Genomic DNA, 23,179 nt, shown 5'->3' with positions numbered 1-23,179 from the left:
TGATTGTTCAATCTTAACATCTCGATTCTCATGGCCTGAAATATTCTGGGTAATGATTTCATGCTACAAGGTAGCTTCTTGTGTGAATAATCAATTAGATAGTTTTGGCTCTCCTTACCAATATTTAACTGGGCAGAGTATATATGGGGAATGTCCACAATTGGTAAAGACCTTGGCTTCATTCCATTCAGGGTACAGATCTTGTGGCTTTGATATAGAACGTTGTTCATTGTCCATGGTGGTGGGGGGGAGGGGGTGGTGGTGGTGGGGGGAGGGGGGTGGTGGTGGTGGGGGGAAGAGAGTGGGGGTGGGAGGGAAGGGGGACTGTGAGGGTCAGGGAAAAGGGGAGAGTGGGGGAGGGAGGTAAAGGTGGGTGATGGGGAAGGGGACAGTGAGAGTGAAAGGAGGGGGAGGGTGGGGGGAGGAGAGAGGGAGTGTGGGGGGAAGGGGGTTGGTGGTGGGGGGAAGAGAGTGGGGGGTAGGGGGGAAGGGGACAGTGGGGGTGGGGGGGAGGGGGGAGGGGGACGGTGAGAATGCAGATGGGGCGAGTGGGTGGAGGGGAGGGTAGGGGTGGGAGGGGGGTGAGGGGAGGAGAGAATGGGGGAGGCAGGGGTGGGTGAGGAGGGGTGGAGGAGAGAGTGGGGCTGGGGAGAGTGAGAGTGGGGCTGGGGAGGAGAGGGTGGGGGAGGAGAGAGTGGTGGAATGGGGGTGGAGGAGAGTGCGAGTGGGGGTGGGAGGGAGAGTGCTACTGGGGAGGAGGGGTGGGGTGGGGAGGAGGGAAGAGTGTGGGTGGGGAGGAGGGAAGAGTGTGGGTGGGGAGGAGGGGTGGGGGGAAGGGGACAGCAGGGGTGGGGGAGGAGGGGGTGTTGGTGGGGGATGAGAGAGTGGGGGTTGGGGAGAAGGGGGACAGTGGGGGTCAGGGAAGATGGGAGAGTGGGGGGTAGGGAGAGGAGGGATAAAGGGGGATTGAATAGGGGGTTGAGGATGCTACACCAATACAGGAGAGGCATTGGGTTCAAGGCTCCTCGGTCACACCCTCTCCCCTTCCCTGTACCGCCTTTAATTGCGCTCCCCCTCCCCTGGAGGAGCATGGCACCACAGTGAAGGAGAAAGAAGATGGCTGCTGGCAGGACGGTGTCAGAGGCTCCCTCTCCCCTTTCCCTTCCTCACCCACCCCTCCCATCTCCACCTCCCCTCCCCTCTCCACCTCCCCTCCCCTCTCCACCTCCCCTCCTCTCCCCCCACCCCCACCCCCATTGAGATTCATTTTATTTTTGTTAAGAGACAATTTATTTTAAAGAAAAAACGTGATTTCCCCAGGTCGCAATGGAAACCCTACGAGGGACGGGCCCAATTTGTCAATGTGCTTACATATATTTTTACATTTATGTTAATGCATGTACAATATTTGTTCATTTCAATAAATAATAATCAAATGCAGACAGTTATCTAACAATATGTTAAGGATTAGTCACATTTATACAGTCTTACAGTTACAACCGGCCCTTTGAGGGCAACCATAATGCTGATGTGGCCCGGGGTGAAAATGAGTTTGACACCCCTGCAATAAATGATCAATTGTTGTATGTAAACCAAACCATGATAGTGGAAAAGCCGAAGTATCAAGAACAAGCATGGTAGTGCAAAGCCCACAGTGGTTTGGTAGTGTTGAGGTGGTCAAGTTTGGGTGCTGGTTAGGATCGTGCAGGGTAGATCAAGAACCAGAAAGTTCATGGGAAGAAGCTTTTTTTTTAACTAGAGGAGGCGATTTAACATTTACCCTGAGGTGAAGTAAGAAACTTTAACTGAGTTTCCTTTCTCCTTCTTGCTGTACAACATTGACCCTAACTCTAAAGTCTACTGATCTGACAGAGCTGATACAGTATTATTGACTTGGAATTGAACCATGGTGCTCCGTGTTGCTGTGCCTTTGCATTGTTCCTCTGGTGAAGTTATCAGTATTGGATTTCTTGCAAGGAAACCTTGGCACAGAATGTTTTCCACAGAGCTTCATCCACGTGAAGTCCTGAAGTTAAAGGATAGGCTGTTTGTTTATTGCTAACCTATAAATTTTCCTTTTTGGTGTGATGATGAGATTTACTATGTCACCTGGTGCCATTCCCCTTTGAAGTATTTTCATTTGTCATCAGAATCTAAAACAAGTCTAAATAACGATAGAAATGGGGCAGTCTTTTCCAAGTGTGACTTTCACTGATCCTGGTTTATTGCACTGAATGCAATTGCAATCTGTAACGAAAGGCAACAAACTAAAGTAATTTGAAGGGGTTTAAGAAGGGTACAAAATCGTGAAGAGGCAATTTTTGTTGAATGTGACAGTTCTTGTTTATCCGTAAATGGGACATGTGAGGAGGGGAGTGATAGGTGGATACAGTATACCAGAATTTGGATTTTGTAGCAGCGCTAACTAAAGAATAGGTTAACATAAGCAAAACTATCTCTGCCTATCAACCGACCTTAAATTATTTTACAAAAGAATAAAAATGCTAACTCCACATCAGTCACTATTTCAGCAATGAATTACATTTGAAACCCTAATTTTCGCTGCTTCTGGCTGATTTCTTTATTCACAATGTCTTGTTGTGCTACCTCTTGCTCGTTGATACCTCGATGCTTCTTGTCCCTGTCTGCCTTCCTTAGGATATAAGGGAGTGCAATTCAGAAAATATTAACTGCAAAATGTTTCACTCATGAACACACACAAATGATAATAATGTGAGTATTGATACTTGAGAATATTTGAAGTGCGAATCATCCAGATTGAAATGCTGAATGCACATTCTGAGGAAAGAAATAAACAGTGATTTATAAATAGACATATTATAAAGGTAGAGATTTATTTGTGGTGCATCTCTTGTGTTTACCCAGGGAAGAGATGACCTGAGCACAGGAGAGAGAGCTTTTCTCGTAATTACACTGATCACTGTGGTTAATCAGGAATGCCGTATTTCAAAAGTTTGGTTCTGCATGCTAAAGTTTCAAAGTGTTCACTGCCCATCTGTTGAAATAATCCTCAGGTTAGGAGTTACTGAGACACTGGTGGGATGGGGATACGGTGTGCAGACTGGGATCCATGTAATCGATTTTCCACAGCTCAGCAAAGTGCACGGAATACTTGCTTCAGCAGAGAACGTGATTCAAACAGAAATGAGCAGCAGGGAAGCAAGTGCTTGCATTTCTCGAGACACACTATGACCCCAAGAAATCCCAAAGCACTTTGCAGCTAACTAAGTCTTTTTGAAGTGCAGTCTCTTCAGTAATGTGAGAAATGTGACAGCTAATTTACACACTGCAAACTTTCACAAAGAGCAAAGTGATAATGATTATATAATGGTACATTAAGGGAAACATATTGCCTAGCTCTTCTTTGGAAAGCAAATGGAGCCCTTTAAGTCCATCTCCATTTAACAGGCTGGGCGGTTAATGGCTCCCATCTCTGAGCCCTGGGGCTGCACTAATGTTTGGCAGACACCTCGTACCCACAAATCTGAGCCTTTCCATTGGTGTCATGGATTGAAGGGCAACAGGCTGCGTGCAGTGACTAGGCCCAGCCCTTGAATGCACTGTGGCATTCTCAACGCTTGTGTGGTCACGAGATTTATCCACTGCTCCCTGGTAATTGGAGGCACTGAGAACCAACTGGAACACAATTTAATTTATATTTTAAATAAGAACCATGGTATGCTTGCCTTCATTGGTCAGGGGTATTGAGGATAAGTCGGGAAGTCAGGATGCAGCTTAATAGGACTGTGGTTTGGTTGACTGTGCAACTCTGATCACCCCAATACAGGAAAGATTGTGGGCTGAAGGGCCTGTTCCCATGCTGTACTGTTCTTTGTTCTATGTTCTATTAATAAAAACAGAATTCATTGAAGATCCTAGTTCAGTTCAACAAAATTTGTTCCAACTGCCATTTTATGGTATCCCCATGTGACACCCTCACACTTCCACACCATTCCCTCGTGTCATCTCTCTCGCTCTCTAATACACACACATTTTCTCTTTCTCTCTTTCTCTCTCTCTCTCTCTCTCTCTCTCTCTCTCTCTCTCTCTCTCTCTCTCTCTCTCTCTCTCTCTCTCTCTCTCTCTCTCTCTCTCTCTCTCTCTCTCTCTCCCTCTCGTACTCTCTCTCTCTCATACTCTCTTGTACTCTCTTTCTCTCTCGTACTCTCTCTCTCTCTCGTACTCTCACTCTCTCGTACTCTCTCTCTCTCTCGTACTCTCTCTCTCTCTCGTACTCTCTCTCTCTCTCTCTCTCTCTCTCTCGTACACTATCTCTCGTACTCTCTCCCTCTCGTACTCTCTCTCTCTCATACTCTCTTGTACTCTCTTTCTCTCTCGTACTCTCTCTCTCTCGTACTCTCTCTCTCTCGTACTCTCTCTCTCGTTCTCTCGTTCTCTCTCTCTCTCGTACTCTCTCTCTCTCGTACTCTCTCTCTCTCGTACTCTCTCTCTCGTTCTCTCGTTCTCTCTCTCTCTCTCGTACTCTCTCTGACTCTTTATCTCTCTCTCTCTCACACACACTCACTATCTCTCTCACACACACCTTCTCTGACACTCTCTCACATACACTCTCTTTTTCTATCACTGACACTCTGTTATGGATGCTTGGTGTGGAAGGAAAGGGGATGATGGAGAGACCAAGGTGGTAATCTGAAGAAGGAAATTGCATAGGGGAATGGTGGCATATGGTTCAAATAAATGGTGGGCAACCTGCAGAGATTCCTGGCAGCCAGACTACCTCAACAGTTAGTCCTGTGGTAGAACTTCTCTCCAAGCTGAATCTTAATATATATTCCTTTATTCATCCCACACCGGGGAAATTTACAGTGTTACAGCAGCAAAGTGGATAGCAAGAGATCAAGAAATCATTCATTATAAATAAAAGATACATAAATTGTCATCAGTTTTCTGTGTGTCCTTAGCTGTTATTGTTGACTGGTCTGCTGGGAGCAGTGCTGGTTGTGCAGTCTCACAGTAGCGGGAAGGAAGGACCTCCTATATCTCTCCTTCACGCACTTGGGGTGAAGGAGTCTGTCACTGAAGGAGCTACTCAGTGTAGTGACAGTGTCCTGCATGGGGTGGGAGTCGTTGTCCAGCAACGATGTTAGCTTTGCCATCATCCTCCTCTCTCCCACCGCCTGCACTGAGTCGAGGGGGCAACCCAGGACAGAGCTGGCCTTCCTGACCAGCTTGTCGAGTCTCTTCCCTTCGGCTGCTGAGATGCTGCTGCTCCAGCAGACCACTCCATAGAAAATGGCCGATGCAACCACCGTGTTGTAGAAGGTCCTTAGGAGTGCCCCCTACACTCCAAAGGACCTGAGTCTCCCTAGCAGATAAAGTCTGTTCTGGCCCTTTCTGTATAGCGCATCAGTGTTTTCAGTCCAGTCCAGTTTATTGTTGAGATAAACACCCAGGTAAGAACCCACCCTCTCGATGTCCAATCAGACCAAGTATTAGGATTGTGCCTCACCCAGCTCCAGTGTGAGTGGTAAAGAACCACCAGCCTTTCCCCCTGATCCAACCACATATTTGGGCCACTGGTGCCATGTGCCATCCCCTCACCATTCAGTTCTGGCTGAAGAATATGATAGTCCGAGGAGGAAAGGCCACAGCCAGTTCACAGCAGGAGCCACAAGATAGCATGTGTAACCAGTGGAACATTTATTTTAAAGCATTCATGTATTTTCCTTCTTTGTTCCGAAACTAATATGCCTGCTGTCTTTTGCAAATTACTGCCACTCGTGAAAAGCCAACATTACTCTTTGCAATTTTGTCGGTTTTGAATGCAACTTATGAAAAATGTCACAAATTTTTTCCTGCAATTTAGATAGCCCTTTATAAATTCATTTAAATCTAATTTGCCAATGTAAATTAATTCAAATGTTAATGAATAAGATTGTGTAAGATGCAGCCAAGGTAACTGACCTCTGCTGCTGGCTGTGTGGTTTGCTCAGGATGGGAAGATTGGTTGGTTAATTCACCATTTTAAATTGCCCCCCATTGTGTAAATGAGTGCTGTGGTGATGGTGGTATTTGGGGGGGCCATTGACAGAAATGTGGAGGGAATTAAATGAAACTAGTGTAAATGGATAACTGATGGTCAGTGTGGCTTGTGATTGATTTCAGTGCTGTAGACTTCTATGGCTCCGAATGTTTGCCACATCAGCCATTTATGGCCCTTCTCCAGGAGAGACAATATTATTCCCCACTCAGAGTAGCAGCCGACCCAAAACGTCACCCATTCCTTTTCTCCGGAGATGCTGCCTGTCCCGCTGAGTTGCTGCAGCATTTTGTGTCTATCTTTAGTTTTAAGAAACCTGCCTTTTTTTAATGTTAAGATTGTGTAAGATGCAGCCATCTGCTGCTGGTTCTGTGGGTTTGCAGAGATGTGAAGGTTGCTCGGTTAATTCACCACTTTAATTGCCCCCAGTGTGTAAATGCATGCTGTGGTGGTGGTTGTATCTGGGGGGTATTGATGGAAATGTGGAGGGAATAAATCATAAATACATTTCCAAGCACAGCCATGCCATGATGGCAAAGGTTCGTCATTCTGTCAAACAATGGGACTGTAAAGCATGAGGATTATGCCTTGGAAATCATGGATGCAAGCACATAAGGGGTTGCAGTGAAAAGAGAGTGATCTCGAGAATTGAGCTGAGCACTTAAATCTGCTAAACTGATTCATTGCATATCACAAAAACATAGAACGGTACAGCACGGAAAAAGTCCCTTCGCTTCCCGATGACTGTCAAAGATGATGTCAAATTAAACGAATCCCTTCTGCTTGCATGTGATCCATATCACTCTGTTCCCCGCTATTTTTGTGCCAATCTAAAAACGTCTCAATGCCACAATCATATTTATTTCCACCATCACCTTAGTCAATGCGTTTAAGGCACCCGCCACTCTCTGTGTAAAAACTTGCCCAGCGTATCTCCTTTTAATTTTCTCCCTCAAACCGTAAAGGTAAGTATTGGACATTTTCACCCTGGTAAACAACAGTCCCCCCAACTATACCATCCTATTGGGATGCTTCATAGATTGATTGGGCGACTACTCTGCCCAAGACCCCAAGAAATTGCAGAGAGCTGTGGGTGCAACCCAATATATCATGGAAAGCAGCCTCCATTAAATCTATCTACACCATGGTGCTTAGGGAAAGTAGCCAACATAATCACACCCCCGGACATTCCCTTTCTCTCCTTTATCATTGGGTGGAAGATACACAGGCCTGAAAGCATGTCCCACCAGCATCAAGGAAAGCTGTTGCCCTGTTGTTATCAGACTCTCAAATGGATTGCCCATAATTTAAGGATGTATTCCCACACTTTCATTTATCGTGTTGCAGTCATTGCACCCTTTCTTTTATCTTTATTTTCTCTGCAGCTGTAACACTATATTCTGCACAGTGTGATTGTATTCCTGGATGGTTGATTTACTTGAATAGCACCGAAAGCAAAGTTTTTCACTTTATTTTGGTGCATGTAACAACAATAAACCACTGCTAATACCAATACAAAAAAATGCTCTCATAATTTTGTGGACTTTTATTAGTTCTCCCCTCAGCCTCCAGCTCCAGTGAAAATACTCCAAGTGTATCCAACCTCTCCGTGTATCTCATACCCTGTAATCCTGACAGCATTCTGGTAAACCTCTTCTGGTTCGATCCCAATCTTCCACATCCTTCCTGTAATGGGGCATCAACATCTGCACACAATACTCCAAATGTGGTCTAACCAGATTTCTATGAAGATGCAAAATGACTTCCTGACTTTTCTACCCAATGCCCAAACCAATGAAGGCGAGCATAACATACACTTTTTTTTAACCACTCTATCTGCCTGTGTTGCTACTTTTAGGGAGCAATAGACTTGGAACCCCAAGAACCCTCGCCACATCAACACTATTGCCTTGAACCATACATGGAGAAAGTTCCCCATACATTTTACCTCCTGAAGTGCAAGACCTTACAGTTGCCCTGATTAAACTCCATCTGCTATTTCCACCTATGTTCCTAATTGATCTGCAACCTGCTGTATCCTTTGACAGTGTTCTTCATCCATGCAGAACACCATTGATCACAAAGCTCCAGTCAGAATGATGTCCTTCCACCACTACTCTCTGCCTTCTATGGGTCGACCAGTTAAATTCCAAACTATCTAGTCATCATGGTTCCCATGCATCTAAAACTTCTGGATTAGCCTAACACGAGGGACCTTGTCAAATTCCTCACTAAAGTGCAGGGTAGGCAATATGTGGTGGCCTACCTCAATCACCTTTGTCATCTCCTCAAAATCTCAATCAGGTTTGTAAGGCATTACCTGCCCTGCATAAAGCCATGCTGATTGTCCATAATTAGCCTGTTTTTTCCCGAATGCAAATAAATCCTCTCTCTAAAAATCCTCTCCAAAAATGTCCTTTCCACTGATGTGACGCTCATCATTCTACTATTTGATTGATTATCTCTATTTCTCTTCATAAATAAAGGAGCACCAATCTCAAACAAACCTTTGCAATCCACGTCTCCATTGGATCCCAGCTTTTATCAGGCAACTGTACCATCCCATCAACAACTAGAGAGCTGAACTACCATCTACCTCATTGAAGACCGTCGGACTATCTTTAATCGGACTTTATCTTGCACTAAACGTTATCCCCTTTATCATGTATCTCTACATTGTGGATGGCTCGCTTGCAATCATGCTGACTGATTAGCACGCAACAAAAAGTTTTCACTGAACCTCGGTACATGTGACAATAAACTAAACTAAAAATATATCTTCACTTGCGGGTATTGAATGGATGAGAGCAAGTGGCCTGACTGTAATTCAATTTTAATTCACAACCTGAAAGCAAAGACTGACTGCACCAAGGATATCATTTGAACCTCAGGATTGATTGTGCAGTCGTAAGCGTATTCAATCGCTGTTTGTTCTTTTCAAGCATTACACACTTAACGGTTTAATATTTTTGTTAATTGCATTGATTCTGGTAGAAGATCAGTGAAACACATTCATATACTGCTGTGGTTCCTAACCATGGGATGCACAATTCATGCATATTTAAAGAGGTAAAAACTTTACAAAAAACATCTGGCAAATAGTTTGCTGTTTTGCAAAGGGAGAGCAGCTACATAGCACATCTGCCTCACCATGGTGATGCATTTTATGTAATATGCCTGCATTTGGGAATATTTTCCTTGTTTAGAAATGCTAAATCATGTTGGTGATGTCTCTTTAAGAGAATATGCCTGTATTTTAACAAAGTCCTTTTTTTGTTGCAGTGACCTGGACAAGAACAACATCACACGTGTATCCAAGACTGATTTTGTCGGGCTGAAGAATCTCAGAGTTTTGTAAGTGAAATCCAGCTGGAGTTTGATCCCACACTCTGTTCTCTTGGAACTGCTGGAGCACAAAATCCTGCTGCCATTTAGTTCCTATTTGCTCCCAAGTTTTATACAATACAATACAATACAATATATCTTTATTGTCATTGTACCCAGGGGTACAACGAGATTGGGAATGCGCCTCCCATACGATGCACTAATTTAGGTAATTTAGACAGCAGCAACCCAACGAAACGAACAGTTATAACAGTTTTGGACAGGGTAAAGTGCAAGTTGATCTATGCGTTGTGGCCATCCGGCTCAGCAGGACCGGTTCATAGCAGCTATGGCCCTGGGGATGAAGCTGTTCCTGAGTCTGGAGGTGCGGGCATAGAAGGCCTTGTATCGTCTGCCCGATGGAAGGAGTTCGAACAGACTGTTGCAGGTGTGAAGAGTCTTTGTGGATGCTGGTGGCTTTTCTGAGGCATCGTGTGTTGTAGATGCCCTCCAAGTCTGGTAGCTGTGTTCCGATGGCCCTCTGAGCTCTATGGACTACCCGCTGTAGAGCTTTCCTTTCTGCCTCCGTGCAGCTGAGGTACCACACAGGGATTCCATGCGTTAGGATGCTCTCTATGGTGCAGCGGTAGAAGGTCGTCAGCAGCTGTTGGGGTAGACCAGACTTTTTCAGTGTTCTTAAGTAGAACAGTCTTTGTTGTGCCTTCTTGACCAGCGCAGCAGTGTTATTGGACCAGCAGTGTTATGCTATTACGAGTTACCAGGTCCAACTTTAGGCCTAGCTCCTTCTACCATCATGCACTTCCATTCCTCCATCCACTTATCACCCACTTGCTGTTGTCTCACCCATGCCTCTCTCTTATTTATGCTGGCAATCTTTCCTCTGCATTCTCAGTCCTGATGCAGGACCCAAACGTTGATGATTCTTTCACTGCCCCACCCCAGATGCTGCTCGATCCTTTGACTTCTTCCAGCAGGTTTTCTTGCTCTAAATCTGAATAGCTGATCAATGGTATATTGTGCAAAAAGGATAGAAACTTTTAATAACTTATCTTTGGTGTAATATATTATATATATATAATATCTTTCTCTCTCTATATATATATATAATATCATATCTATATATTCTATATATTATATAATATCATGCATTATATATAATATCCTACTTATATGTAATATCATACACACACGCGCACATACGGACACACACACACATGCACATATGATAGATCTAAATCTGTGTGTGTGTGTGTATGTATATATATATATATACACACACACATAGATTTAGATGAAAATATAGAAGGGCAAAGTGGAGAGTGAGGAAGATTGTCAAAGGACTGTAGATCAGATGGAAATTAGCAGAAAAATGGCAAATGGAGTTTAAATGGGAGAAGTGTGAGGCTTTGCACTTTGAGAAGTCAAATGCAAGAGGAAAGTATGTGGTAAATGGCAGCACTAAAAGGAGCATTGATGCACTGAGGGATTTTAGGTAAAAATCCACAGTTCTCTAAAAGTGACAAATAAGTAGCCAGAAGACGTACAGGTATGTAGGTTAATTGACTGGGTAAATGTTTTTTTTTTAAATTGTCCCTAGTGTGTGTAGGATAGTGTTAATGTGCGGGGATCGCTGGGCGTCGCGGACTTGGTGGGCCGAAAAGGCCTGTTTCCGCGCTGTATCTGAAATATGAAATAAAATATGAAATGGAAAGGCAGGCATATGGCATTGCCCACTTTCATCATTGGCCCAGAGAAACATGGCGATGCTGACATTTTTCATTTCCTTAAAGGATGAATTATGGCAAATGCCTAGGGAGAAATCTTTTTCACTCACCCAAGGAATTTAAATAGGATTTAATAAGAGGACTTGATAGAGGTTTTTAAAATTTTGAGAGGGGCGGACAGAGTTGACGTGGGTAGGCTTTTCCCTTTGAGAGTGGGGAAGATTCCAACAAGGGGACATAGCTTCAGAATTGAGGGACAAAGGTTTAGGGGTAACATGAGGGGGAACTTCTTTACTCAGAGGGTTGTGGCTGTATGGAATGGGCTTCCGGAGGAAGTGGTGGAGGCTGGCTCGATTTTATTATTTAAGAGTAAATTGGATAGGTATATGGATAGGAGGGGATTGGAGGGTTATGGTCTGAGTGCAGGTAGATGAGACTAGGTCAGGGAGAATGGTCGGCGTGGACTGGTAGGGCCGGACAGGCCTGTTTCCATGCTGTAGTTGTTATATGTTATATGTTATATGTTAACATGCTGGGCTTAGACTGCAGGCTGCATCTGGTGACAGAGTGAGACGGCAGGAGAACAGGGAGAGAATTTTAAATCTGCTTCTTTTGCTTAGTTATAACTTTGGCATTCAGACTGTTAATGACCAGAGGGCTTGGCTTTAAGGTCAGTGGGGGAAGTATTTTACACAGAGTGGTGGATGTCTGGAAAGTGCTGCCAGGGTTGGTGGTGGAGGCGGAAAGCAGAGTGGCATTTCGGAGGCTTTGGCCTGGAATGCAGAATGGAGGGACATCGATCATGTACAGCCAGAGGAAATCAGTTTAACGGCATCATATTCGGCATGAACATTGTAGGCTGAAAGCTCCTTTCCTGTGCAGTAATGTTTAATTGTTGTATGTGGGAACTACCAGATTTGGAATGTTGTGTTGAGTTTGAGTTGCATTACAGGAAAGATGGAAAGGTTTTGGACAAAGAAAGAAAGTTCATCAGAATTAGAAAATACTAGACCAAATGGACCCGTTGGGCCCCAACCTCTCCTGCATTGGTACAACACCCTCTCCTCCCCCACTCCCCTCTCCTCCCCCACTCCCCTCTCCCCCCTCCCCTCCCCCAACTACCCCCTCCTCCCTCCCCCACCCCCTCCCCCCTCCACCCCCCCTTCCCCTCCCCCCACTCCACCCCCCTCAACCCCCCCTTATCCTCCCTCCTCCCCCTTATCCCCCCTCCTCCCCTCCCTCCCCCCCCTCCACCCTTCCTCCACCCTCCTATCTCCACCCCTCTTTCCCCTCCCCCCTTCTGCACCATTACCATATTGTTTCCAGCATGCTGAGACCCTTTGGTATGGTTCTGGTTTAGGTGTTAGGTACATTGCAATCGAACAGGACAATTATATCAATTAAGTAAATGTTGGATCATGTCATCCATCAGAAGGAAATAAATTAAAACTAATGATTTCCTTTATTTATTTTGTTGCAGGCACCTTGAAGAGAATCAGATCAGCATAATTGAAAGAGGATCCTTTCAGGATCTGAAGCAGTTGGAAAGACTGTGAGTTACTTTGCACATCATTGGTGATGAATTGTCCTTGGCACATACTGCATTGCTTACACCAAACGATATTGCTTCCTGCGTGGTCTACAGCATTCAGTGCTGAGGTAGGGACAGTGGCCAGAGATGCTGCTGGAGGTCCTGGGAACGAAGTGTGAGCTAGAGATTACCAGTTAATCGCTCGCACATCAGAGCAATGCCAGAACCATCATAGACCTTCTCTCGGCTCCACTGTCCCGTCCTCAGATTCCCCTTCTCCTTGTGTGATTGACTTTATGCGTATTGCTACTCCACAGGACAGTGTGAATCTTCAGTCTGTTTCCACACCTCCCTGCTACGTTAGTCTCTGTGACTTTCTCTCAATGCTACTGTTTCATGTTCCTTTGACACTGTCTCACCAAGTAATCTAGTTCTTCCTCTGACCTATTTGTTGACTGGTTTTCATTGGTCAGTGTGTTTTCAATGTTTTTTTGTGATGTTTGTTGGAAAATATACCCAAACTTCAAGCTAGGTGCCAAATTGTTCTAACTGGAAGGTGTGCTGTAAGTCTGTTTAAAATTCTTCTATGCTCTAATCTTGTAATCAAATCTAAGCATGATTTAAATTATAAACAGATTGAGTTGTCAGAATGGAATCTCGTTCTCTTATTTCACATCTTTGTTTTTCACGGAACGCTGACATTGGAAGTGTTACACAACTACAAGTGATCATTGTTCAAAGTGAACGTGTAACCCGTGAGTGTATTCTAGAACAAAAATGGTCTGCTCTTGGTACCTGAGATTGAGGTCTCACATTGATTGTTGTACTGAGTAAACTTTCTATTGCAGAATAGTTTACTCAGGCAATACTTTCTGGAAATGACCCACTTCTTTTCAAATTGGTTCCAAATCCACATTAGTGTACAATAGAGATTCTGTGACCCCCACCTAATGACAGAACCACTATGAATGGGGCACTAAGGGAGACTAAAACGCTCAAAGCTCTTCTGTTATGAGAGTTCCAGTGTAGTTTTTCCTTCTGGTTGATTAAGACATTTCCATTTCTATTCCTCATTTTGGAAAGGCCATGGTAATCTTTTCTTAACACATGCACATTGTGGACTTGTCATTATGAAGTGGCTTTGGTAATTCATGGTAATCAATGGCTGTACAAATTAAAGTGCATCAAAATGATCTATCCCAAACATTCCCTGTGGTTGCGAGTTCCATATGCTAAATCCGCCCCACCCCTCGAATGATCATGATATAAACTTAGTAGCAAACTTGTGTGAGTAATGTGTCTTTTATATTTTAGTATTGTTGCTCTTTCCCTTAGAAGCAAAGATGTTAAAGAATCTGAGACAAGTTGGGGCCTTGGAGAATTTTGTTTCGGGGAGAATGCAAGGGAGATTTATTCGGAACAGTGGGTTTTCGATTATGTGGAGAACCTTCTTGTGTTTAAAAGATTAAGATTTGATGATGACATTTAATGTTCTGATAAAATGAGATTTTTTTGTCCCACTGGCAGAAAATACAAAGCTAAGGAATGGGTATATTTCATTCTCATGCAGAAGTATTTTGATCTTGAATGCACTTAATAAAAATAGAAGATGCAATTTCAATACACAAAATGGAATTGGATGGATCCATAAGAGGTCAAATATTCCAGAGCTGTGGGGAATTGAGAAAGGAAGTGGGTAGCAGTCCCACTGAAACCACTTCATTCATGTTTCTGCTTTATAGTTCTTGGCTCCTTTGTATGCCAGCCCCTCCTAATGCAAATATACCTTTCAGAGTTCCGTGACACTATAAATCTACTTTTTGCAACTATTCTTAAAAAAACTCAGTCCTCAAACTGTAACAAGTAAGGTAGAGATTCTGATCGCTTTGTGAAGCTTTGCTAATTAATTCTTTATCATTTTTGTCTTGACTTAATAAATTGAGATACCACAATCTACCAGACCCGGTTGTTCAAAATTAAATATAAGATTATAAACAGCCGGTGGAATGATATGCAGCAGTAAAGTATCCCAATAACTCGTTGAAAATATAAGCTCACTTTGACAAGGCTTTCTCTATTTTGGAAAGCCCGTACTTTTGATTTCCCAATTTTTAATAGTGACACTGATTAGTCACTATTGGCAGATAATTGAGCCCCTATATTTACCTTGATATGGTCAAGATTTACAGTTTCTGATGGTTCTGCTTTGATTATGTGAGTATGTCCTCAGCATCAATATCTATTTTTTTAAATCTTGGGAATGCAAAAGTGTGGGCTTTTCTAAACAAGCGTCTCACAGCCTTGCAACTTAGCACCAGAGACCAAAGATGTGAAGTACTGAATTCCATCAGGCAGTGGACACTGGGCCACAGGGTCAGCTGTGAAAATCAATTCAAAGTTCCTGATTGCAAAATTAAACCTGGACTTTCAATTCCTTCTGAAACCCTTACAGATAATTGAAAGTGATAATAACGGCAGTGAGTTTCTAATGGTCTTATCTTCTCGAGGTGCACTTGATTTTGCAGTTCTGCTTTCTTTCTATGTGGCATACTTAGTATGGATGGATGATTATATATAAGATAATAAATAGCAATTTTTGTAGAAAACTGAAGTTGCATGGCGACATTTTACTATCACTAGAATCATATTGGAAAAGGTAATAGTGCAGTGTTCATGATAAACCGTAGATAATAATCAGCTTTATAATCAATAGTATACTATTACCGAAGAAGGGTCTTGACCCGAAACATCACCCATTCCTTCTCTCCAGAGATGCTGCCTGTCTCACTGAGTTACTCCAGCTTTTTGTGTCTATCTTCAGTTTAAACCAGCATCTGCAGTTCCTTTCATACACACTACATTATTACAGGCTGTACGGTGTTCATACTGTACTGTCCCAGCACATACTAACAAAATATATACAGAACATTATGTGTAGGGTTACAGTAAACTGTCGCAATTATGGACCATGGGACGGAGGATAGTATCGGGTATTGCCGATTGTCCGCTATAACCGAATGAGAGGGGTAAAGTTTAACCCAAGGCCGGGAGGGAAGAAACGCAGTGTTGGGCGGTGGGTTTAAACAAAAGGGTGTGTACATGCTGGGGAGCCAGATGGCCCCCAGTCCCACCTGTGGTTCACCATGGACAATGCCTTGATCCTGCTCGCTCTCCCCACTCCCACACTGGAAGTGCCATCTCACTGGGTAACTGCGGAAGTCAGGGGGCAGTGCGATGGGAACCTCGACCCACTATAACGGAAATCTGCTACGTAGAGGTCTGTTATTGCAAAGGGTTACTGAAGAGGTGGATGGCTTGCTCGTTATTTACTTAACATAGTCTTGTTTGTGTGAATCAGATTTATTTAATTGCTATAATGGACAATTATACATTAATTAGATCATTAAATTCATATATGTTTTTCCTAAACATTTTTCAAGGCAGGTTTTCTTATTTATGCATTCTTTGAGCTCTTAGCTTTGCCAGCAAGACCAGCATTTAGTGGCCATCCCTGATTGTCTCCGAGAAGGTTGCTCACTATAATCACTTACTATGGTTAAAGTCTATCGCTCACAAATAATATACCAAATCATGCCCAGATCCTGCTCAGCACCAGACTAATTCATTCTGTGGTAGGTTTCGCAATGGACGGGGTCTGGTTAAGGAGCTTACTACTTGTTATAGAGCATTCCAATTTTGGTTCCATCGATGGGATCTATAATAGACAAGAAATCCACTGGATTACTGTCATGCAGTGAAGACACATCTTTTTTCATTTCTTCCAATCTAGATTAAAGCACATCATGGGAGATTAATCTATTATTGATACCTTGATCCCATTGCAATCCAGGGTACATATGGGTGTCGAACTCCAAAATGCCATGGTTTGTTGCAGGTGCAGAAATAGTCCTAATAATCTGGAGGAAGTCCAGCTGGTTTTATTGCTTTAAAGTGTAAAAAATACAATGCCTACCATTAACCTTCAAATGTTCTCAGTTTAATTAACTGAATTGCTTATTTGGACCATGTTTTCATGATTATTTTAAAGTGCACCATTAATAGCATTGGGCAAATCATTGCAGCCATGAAAACCACAGAAGCTGCAGTATCAAGGACAGAGGAACTCGGGCAGAACAATCTCATATCTGTTCCAATATTCAAGTTTATACTGGCTGATATAAATAATGTAGCAAGTGCAACCATCACGCTTAAATGCGCACTCGAAGACTTGAGTGACTTAAATGTTTAACTTCCACTCTTTTGCTTTTCCAACAGACTGGGCAATAAACACAATCCCATGTTGATATCTGATGGGTGCTGCAGCATGTTGAAGTGTAGCTATTTCCTTCCTTACAGTGAGAAGATGCACTGTCCATTCAAAGCTTGCCATCGATGACCCCATGTTAGAAACTTGCATAGATGCATCCTTCTATGAGTATTCCTGCTGGGGACTGCATTCAACTCCACCTCTTAGAATTTGGAATTTCACAGTTCCTGACTGTTTATTCAGGCCACATTGGAATATTGTGATCAGTTTCGGGCCCCATGTCTTGAGGAAGGACGTGGTGTTGTTGGAGAGGGTCTAGAGAAGGTTTACGAGAATGACCCCAGGATTATTGGGTTAATATATGAGGAGCATTTGAAGGCTCTGGGCCTGTACTCACTGGAGTTTAGAAGGCTGAGGGGGTTCTATTGAAACCTACCGAATAATGAAAGGCCTACGTAGTGTTAATGTGGGGAGGATGTTCCCAGTAGTGGGAGAGTCTGGGACCAGAGGGCATAGACTCAGAATAAAGGGATGTACCTTTAGAATAGAGATAAGGAGAAATTTATTTAGCCAGAGAGTGGTAAATCTGTGGAATTCATTGCCACAGATGGCAGTGGAGGCCAAGTCGTTGGGTATTTTTAAAGCGGAGGTTGATAGGTTCTTGATTACTAAGGGAGGAGAATGGGGTTGTGAGGGAAAAATAGATCAGCCATGATCGAATGGCAGAGCAGACTCAGAGCAGCCTAATTGTGCGCCTATGTCTTACTTTTTACAGTCGATTCAGTGTAAGACATAGGTCCCCTTCTTCTTGTTTGGGAGATGCATTTAGCAGACTGGGCTGGAAGCATAAGCCATGTTTGCTGAGGCTCTGATATGCTGCTTGGCACATGATGCACAGCAGACCCAACCCGGCTGTGATAAACTTATATAGAGCCTGAGCTGGAACATTTTTTGTTTAGTTTACAGGACCCTTACCTGGTAAAAATGAAAAGAGATAGCATTGTGGCTGCTTTGAGTGTGGCCTCATACTGAAAATATTCAGTGCCTTTGGAAAAACAAGTTTATTTTAATTAAAATCATTGGCTGCTGTACATATTCCTTGAGCATTCAAATCTAAACCAAAACGCCCCATCTTCAGTGCTCAAATAGGTCGGTAGTTTGACACATTGCAATTAGTGTGCTCGGGTTGGAAAAAAATCATTGCCAGTGCTCTTATCTATGCTGGATGATATTTGGACTGTGACAATAAATCAGAATAATTAATGCTAACCACTAGCATGATTGCTTGCAGTGCTTCATTACTATCTATCCCCGTTTGATCTTCGAGAGACACAGTCAGACAGCACAGAAACTGGCCCAGCATCCCACAAAGTCCTTGGCTACCATCAATAGCCTAACCCCATTTTATTCTTCCCATATACCCATCAATTCCCCCCAAGATTCTACCAGTCATCCACACACCAGGGGCATCTCACAGTTTGGTTTAGGGCAGAGACACAGCATGGAATCAGGCCCTTCCACGCGCCCACCATTGATCATTTGTTCGCACTAGTTCTCTGTTATCCCACTTTCTCATCCACTTTCTACATACTGAGAGACATTTTTGCAAGAGGCCAATTAACCTACAAATCCCCATGTCTTTGGGATGTGGGAGGAAACCGGAGCACCCGAAGGAAACCCACACAGTCACATGGTGAATGTGCAAACTCCACACAGACAGCACACATCATTTTACCTGAGTCATGAAATTATAACACACACCAAGACATTCCACAGATTTACCACTCTCTGGCTAAATAAATGTCTCCTTATCTCTATTCTAAAGGTACATCCCTTTATTCTGAGGTTATGCCTGAGGTCGGGATTGAACCCAGGTCTCTGGGGCTGTGAGGAAGCTGCTCTACCACTGTGCCACTTTTGCCGATTAACCTACTTGTGGGAAGAAACCAGAGCAACAGGAGGGAGTCCATGGGGTCACGTGGAAAATGTGCAAGCTCCATGCAGACCACACGGGAGCTGAGGGTTGAACACACGATGTATTGGACCACTCACAGTTTTTCTGTTTTCATTTGCAAGCTCTCATATTTTCTTTGCCTATCGTTACATTTCATTTTACTGCATTCCTTATGTTCTTGGTGTGTGTTATAATTTCATAACTCAGGTAAAATGATATATGTAGTAAATCTGAATACAGCTTAGTATAGGCATATGTAACTATGCAGAACATAATGGTCTGCACTTTCAGGCTGGTCTTAGTAATGGTGACTGCAAAACTACAGGTTTGTTGTTAAAATGTCATCTGATTTTCGAAAGGTGGAAACCTACATCAGTCTGAAGAAGGGTCTCGACCCGAAACGTCACCCATTCCTTCTCTCCAGAGATGCTGCCTTGTCCCGCTGAGTTACTCCAGCTTTTTGTGTCTATCTTTGGTTTAAACCTTCTTACACAATATTCTAACCTTCTTACACAATATTAATAATTTGCTTCACACACATGGAAGTGTTGCTCTGGCAAATTTCCCACTTTTAAGGGGCCATTTTCATTTGTCTTTCTTCATTTCTGAGCAATTAACTATCTCCTGCCTGTCCTATTCTCCAACTAAATATTTTTATCATCTGGGCACAATTTTCCATTATAATGTGGAATGAAAATAGACTATAGAATGGAAAATCCAATTGAAGATGTGCAGCAGCTTGATTATATCTTTACTCGGGCATGGTAATGTGCTTTATTGAAATATTCAATTGTAGCGTTAATGGCCTTGAAAAAGAATATTCTTCACATCCACAGCATCTGATTTGGTTTATTCCATTTCATTGCAATGCAAATCAAATTTGACGATTAGATGCATCACGATGTGAAATCACATCTTCCAGATTAGCTAGTTCCCTGGTTTCATTCTTAACCCATGCTGTTCTTAATTGCAGCTCAATTGTGGGCAGTATTTTTAGTCTCGGCAACTCAAAGAAAATGATGATTTTAAAAATCTAACAAAGATTTCTGTTCCTAATCGCTATTCAGTACTTAGTGCACTGTGTTAGCTAGGACATATTTGAAGCCAATATGGTCAAGTGGACAGATATTCTTCAATCTCACATATCTGCTTCAGTGACCAACTGAAAGGCATCTTCTGCCCTTGGTAGAAATAGGACTATATATGGAAATAAAAACAGAAAATGCTGAAAGCATTTAGCGCATCAGGCGGCATCTGTAGAACGAGAAGCAGAATTCGAGTTGTAAGTCGACACACCTTCGTCAGAACAATTCTGACGAAGGGTCTTCAGCCAGAAACATTGCTCTCTCCACAGATGCTGCCTGACTGACTGAGTGTTTCCAGCATTTTCTGTTTTTAATTCAGAAGTCTAGCACTACAATTTTTTTAAATTCTCAACGTGGACGGAGGTTGAATCAGGGTAGAAGAAATAGTACTGATATCAGAGGATGGAAAATAAATCTATCAGCAGTTGAGATGCTCCTGAATAATTTTAGGATTTTGTAAGCCATGTCACTTTATGGTGAGTTCCCCAACTCACCATTGATAATTTGCAAAGTCTGCCTTGATTATACCTTCATTATTTTAGAGAGAGTAATATTAATTGCATTATGAAATAAATTTCCAATTTAAAAATGTGACAACAATCTTTTGCAGGAGGAATACCTGGGAAATTTCAAAGCAGCTGAGGCATTACATATAAGAGTTAGGAAGACTAGTTGCAGCTTTATAAATCTTTGCTCAGGCAAAATATTATGTGCATTTCTGGTCATCCCATCACAGGAGAGTTTGAAGAGGGTGCAGAAGATGTTTACAGGAATGATGCCTGCATTAGAAGGTAACAGCTATAAGGAGAGGCTTGACAAACTTGGATTGTGTTCCCTGGAGTGATGAAAGTTGAGAGGAGTGCAGATAGAAGTATCTATCACAGTAGCACAGTACAGCGTTAGAGCTGCTACCTCACAGCTCCAGAGACCAGGGTTTTATCCTGATTACTGGTGCTTTCTACATGGAGTTTGTATGTTCTCCTTGTAATCACATTGGTTTCCTTTGAGTGCCCATTCCAAAGACGTGCATGTTTGTAAATAAATTGGCTTTTGTAAATTGCCCCTCGTCTGTAGGATGTGAAGGTGGGATAACAGAGCTAGTGTGAATGGGTGATCGATGGTCGGCATGGACTTGGCAGGCCGAAGGGCCTGTTTCCATGCTGTAACTATAAACTCAACTAAACTAAGATTCTGAGAGACTTAAATAGGGTAGGAAGCACAACTCTTTTTTTCCACGGAGGAAATGTTAAAGACTACTGGATGCAGCTTTTTAAGGTCAGGAAGGGGAGGGTGTAAAGGAGATGTGTGGGCCAAGTATTTGCACAGAGTATCTGGAACTTGCTGCCAGACGTGGCGGTGGCAGAAGGTATGATAGTGGTGTTTAATAGGCTTTAGGTAGGCACATGGATATGCAAGACGAGAGGGACATGGATAATGTGCAGGCTGAGGAGATGAACTTGGCATCATGTCTGACCAGATATTGTGGGCTGAAGGGCCAGTTCCTGTGCTGTACTGTTTGTCATTTCATTCCTTGGTGGTTGATGGGACAGGAAACCCAGGCATGCCCCATGCTTCATTGAAGCCTTAGTGAGCCTGGGCCATGCATTTAATAACTGCAGAGCCAAGATACTCTACCAAGCTGCTCTACTGTGCAACAGTGCACTCCCACTCGAACATCATAACGACTCAAGTAATAAACATGAGGTTGAGGTCGTGAAGAACAAAGGGGACCCTGCATGGGGGGCTGCCGAGAACAAAGGGGGATCTTTAGATCTTGATGATGAAATTCGCCATGGCATTCAGTGCATCAATATGCCCTTTCCCCATCTGAGAAAAGAATGATTGAAGATCCAGATGTCAAACTTGGCATAAGCCTCACTGTCTACGATGAAGCAGTGATCCATGCCATGCTGTGTGCTTCTCAGACGTGGGTAACCACACCAGGCACCTTAAATGACCTGAAGAAATTCCTTCAATGATGAACATTTCCTTGAGGCCCCCATCCCAAGTCCTAATTATACTCCAATGGCTTTTATGGGCAGGCCACATCGTTCACCAGTGCAATGTCAGATTCCTGAAACAAGCACTCTACTTTGAGCTCTGCCACAGTAAGAGATTACCAGATGGACAAAACCAATGATTCAGAGATGTTCTCAGAGACGCCCGAAAAATTAAAGCTTCCCGCAGCCTTTTGGGAGTCGCCAGACAGTTCCTGTTCAGAATTAGGAAGAGCATTCCACTCGATCTTGAGAACCTCAGATCCATTCATCAGGAGTATAGAAGCCCAGTATAAGTGGGAGAAGAAGCGAACTGCCTCCAAACTCCACATCTGCTCTAACACCTACTGTCCCACCCGGTTCGTATCCACTTTAATGTTCTTGAAGAGGTCCAACATATCTTTCTTCTTGATGTCAATATGCTCTAGAACACCAGCACACCCCTCCCTGATCACACTCTCCTGTCTGTCCTTCCTTTTGGTGAATATTAATGCAAAGTGTTCATTTGGTACCTTACCCTTTTCCTCGGCTCCTGGCATAAAGTCCCTCCTTTTCCTTGCCTAGGGTCCTCCCTCTTCCTGCTTACCCTGTTGTTTTTAATGTAGGTATAAAATACCGTGGGATTTTCCTTATTCCTATTTGCTAAGGACACTTTATGGCCTCTTTTTGTAATTTTAATTCCATTATTTAAATTCTCTCTTGCTTCCTTTATTTTCCTCAAAAGGTTTGTTGAGTTGCAGCTTCCTTAACCAATATACTGAGATCCATGGTGAATGTCATCATCAGTGTCAGCCTTCATAGCTCCTCAGGTATGGGAAGTGGTCCACGTTTTTCTTGGTCTCAATGTCAACCTTAATTGTGTGGCAGTGAATGTGTGTGTTTGACCTGGATGATTTGGGCACAAACTGGCATCATCCTTTATTGTGTGGGAATGGATATGTGGATATATATCGAGTGGGAGTATGTATGTGTGTACATCATTATCGACCTTTAATGTGTGGGAGTGTGTGTGGTTCATGAGTGATGACTACCAGAGGAAAGACCCACCTCGTCAATGAAACAATTTCGGGAAATTTGGTCTTAGTGGCTTTCAGGCGTGTTGTTTTCCAGGTAGGTAGTGGGAGTTTTAAATTCCATCTCTGAAATACTGCCAGTGGCCCAGTGGTTCAATGTAATCATCTTAAACTGGATAACTTACGTAATGCAAGTATTCTCAGGCTTACTTGTTGGCCTGAGTGATTTATCTGAATTTGG

At 43.2% G+C, this 23,179-nt stretch overlaps 1 protein-coding gene across 1 annotated transcript in view; it reads left to right on the top strand.

Moving 5' to 3' along the window:
• The window catches only part of LOC144600260 (slit homolog 3 protein-like), a 595,019-nt gene that overhangs the window by 53,489 nt on the left and 518,351 nt on the right, over window positions 1-23,179 (top strand). The window contains exons 2-3 of the mRNA XM_078411831.1: window positions 9,305-9,376; window positions 12,572-12,643. Of these exons, the coding sequence (XP_078267957.1) occupies window positions 9,305-9,376; window positions 12,572-12,643 (144 nt within the window). The remainder of the gene's footprint in view (window positions 1-9,304; window positions 9,377-12,571; window positions 12,644-23,179) is intronic.

This window comes from Rhinoraja longicauda, chromosome 14 (genome assembly GCF_053455715.1).
Source record: "Rhinoraja longicauda isolate Sanriku21f chromosome 14, sRhiLon1.1, whole genome shotgun sequence".
In the NCBI taxonomy this organism is placed as follows: domain Eukaryota; kingdom Metazoa; phylum Chordata; class Chondrichthyes; order Rajiformes; family Arhynchobatidae; genus Rhinoraja; species Rhinoraja longicauda.
This window is presented reverse-complemented; position numbering and strand designations above follow the sequence as displayed.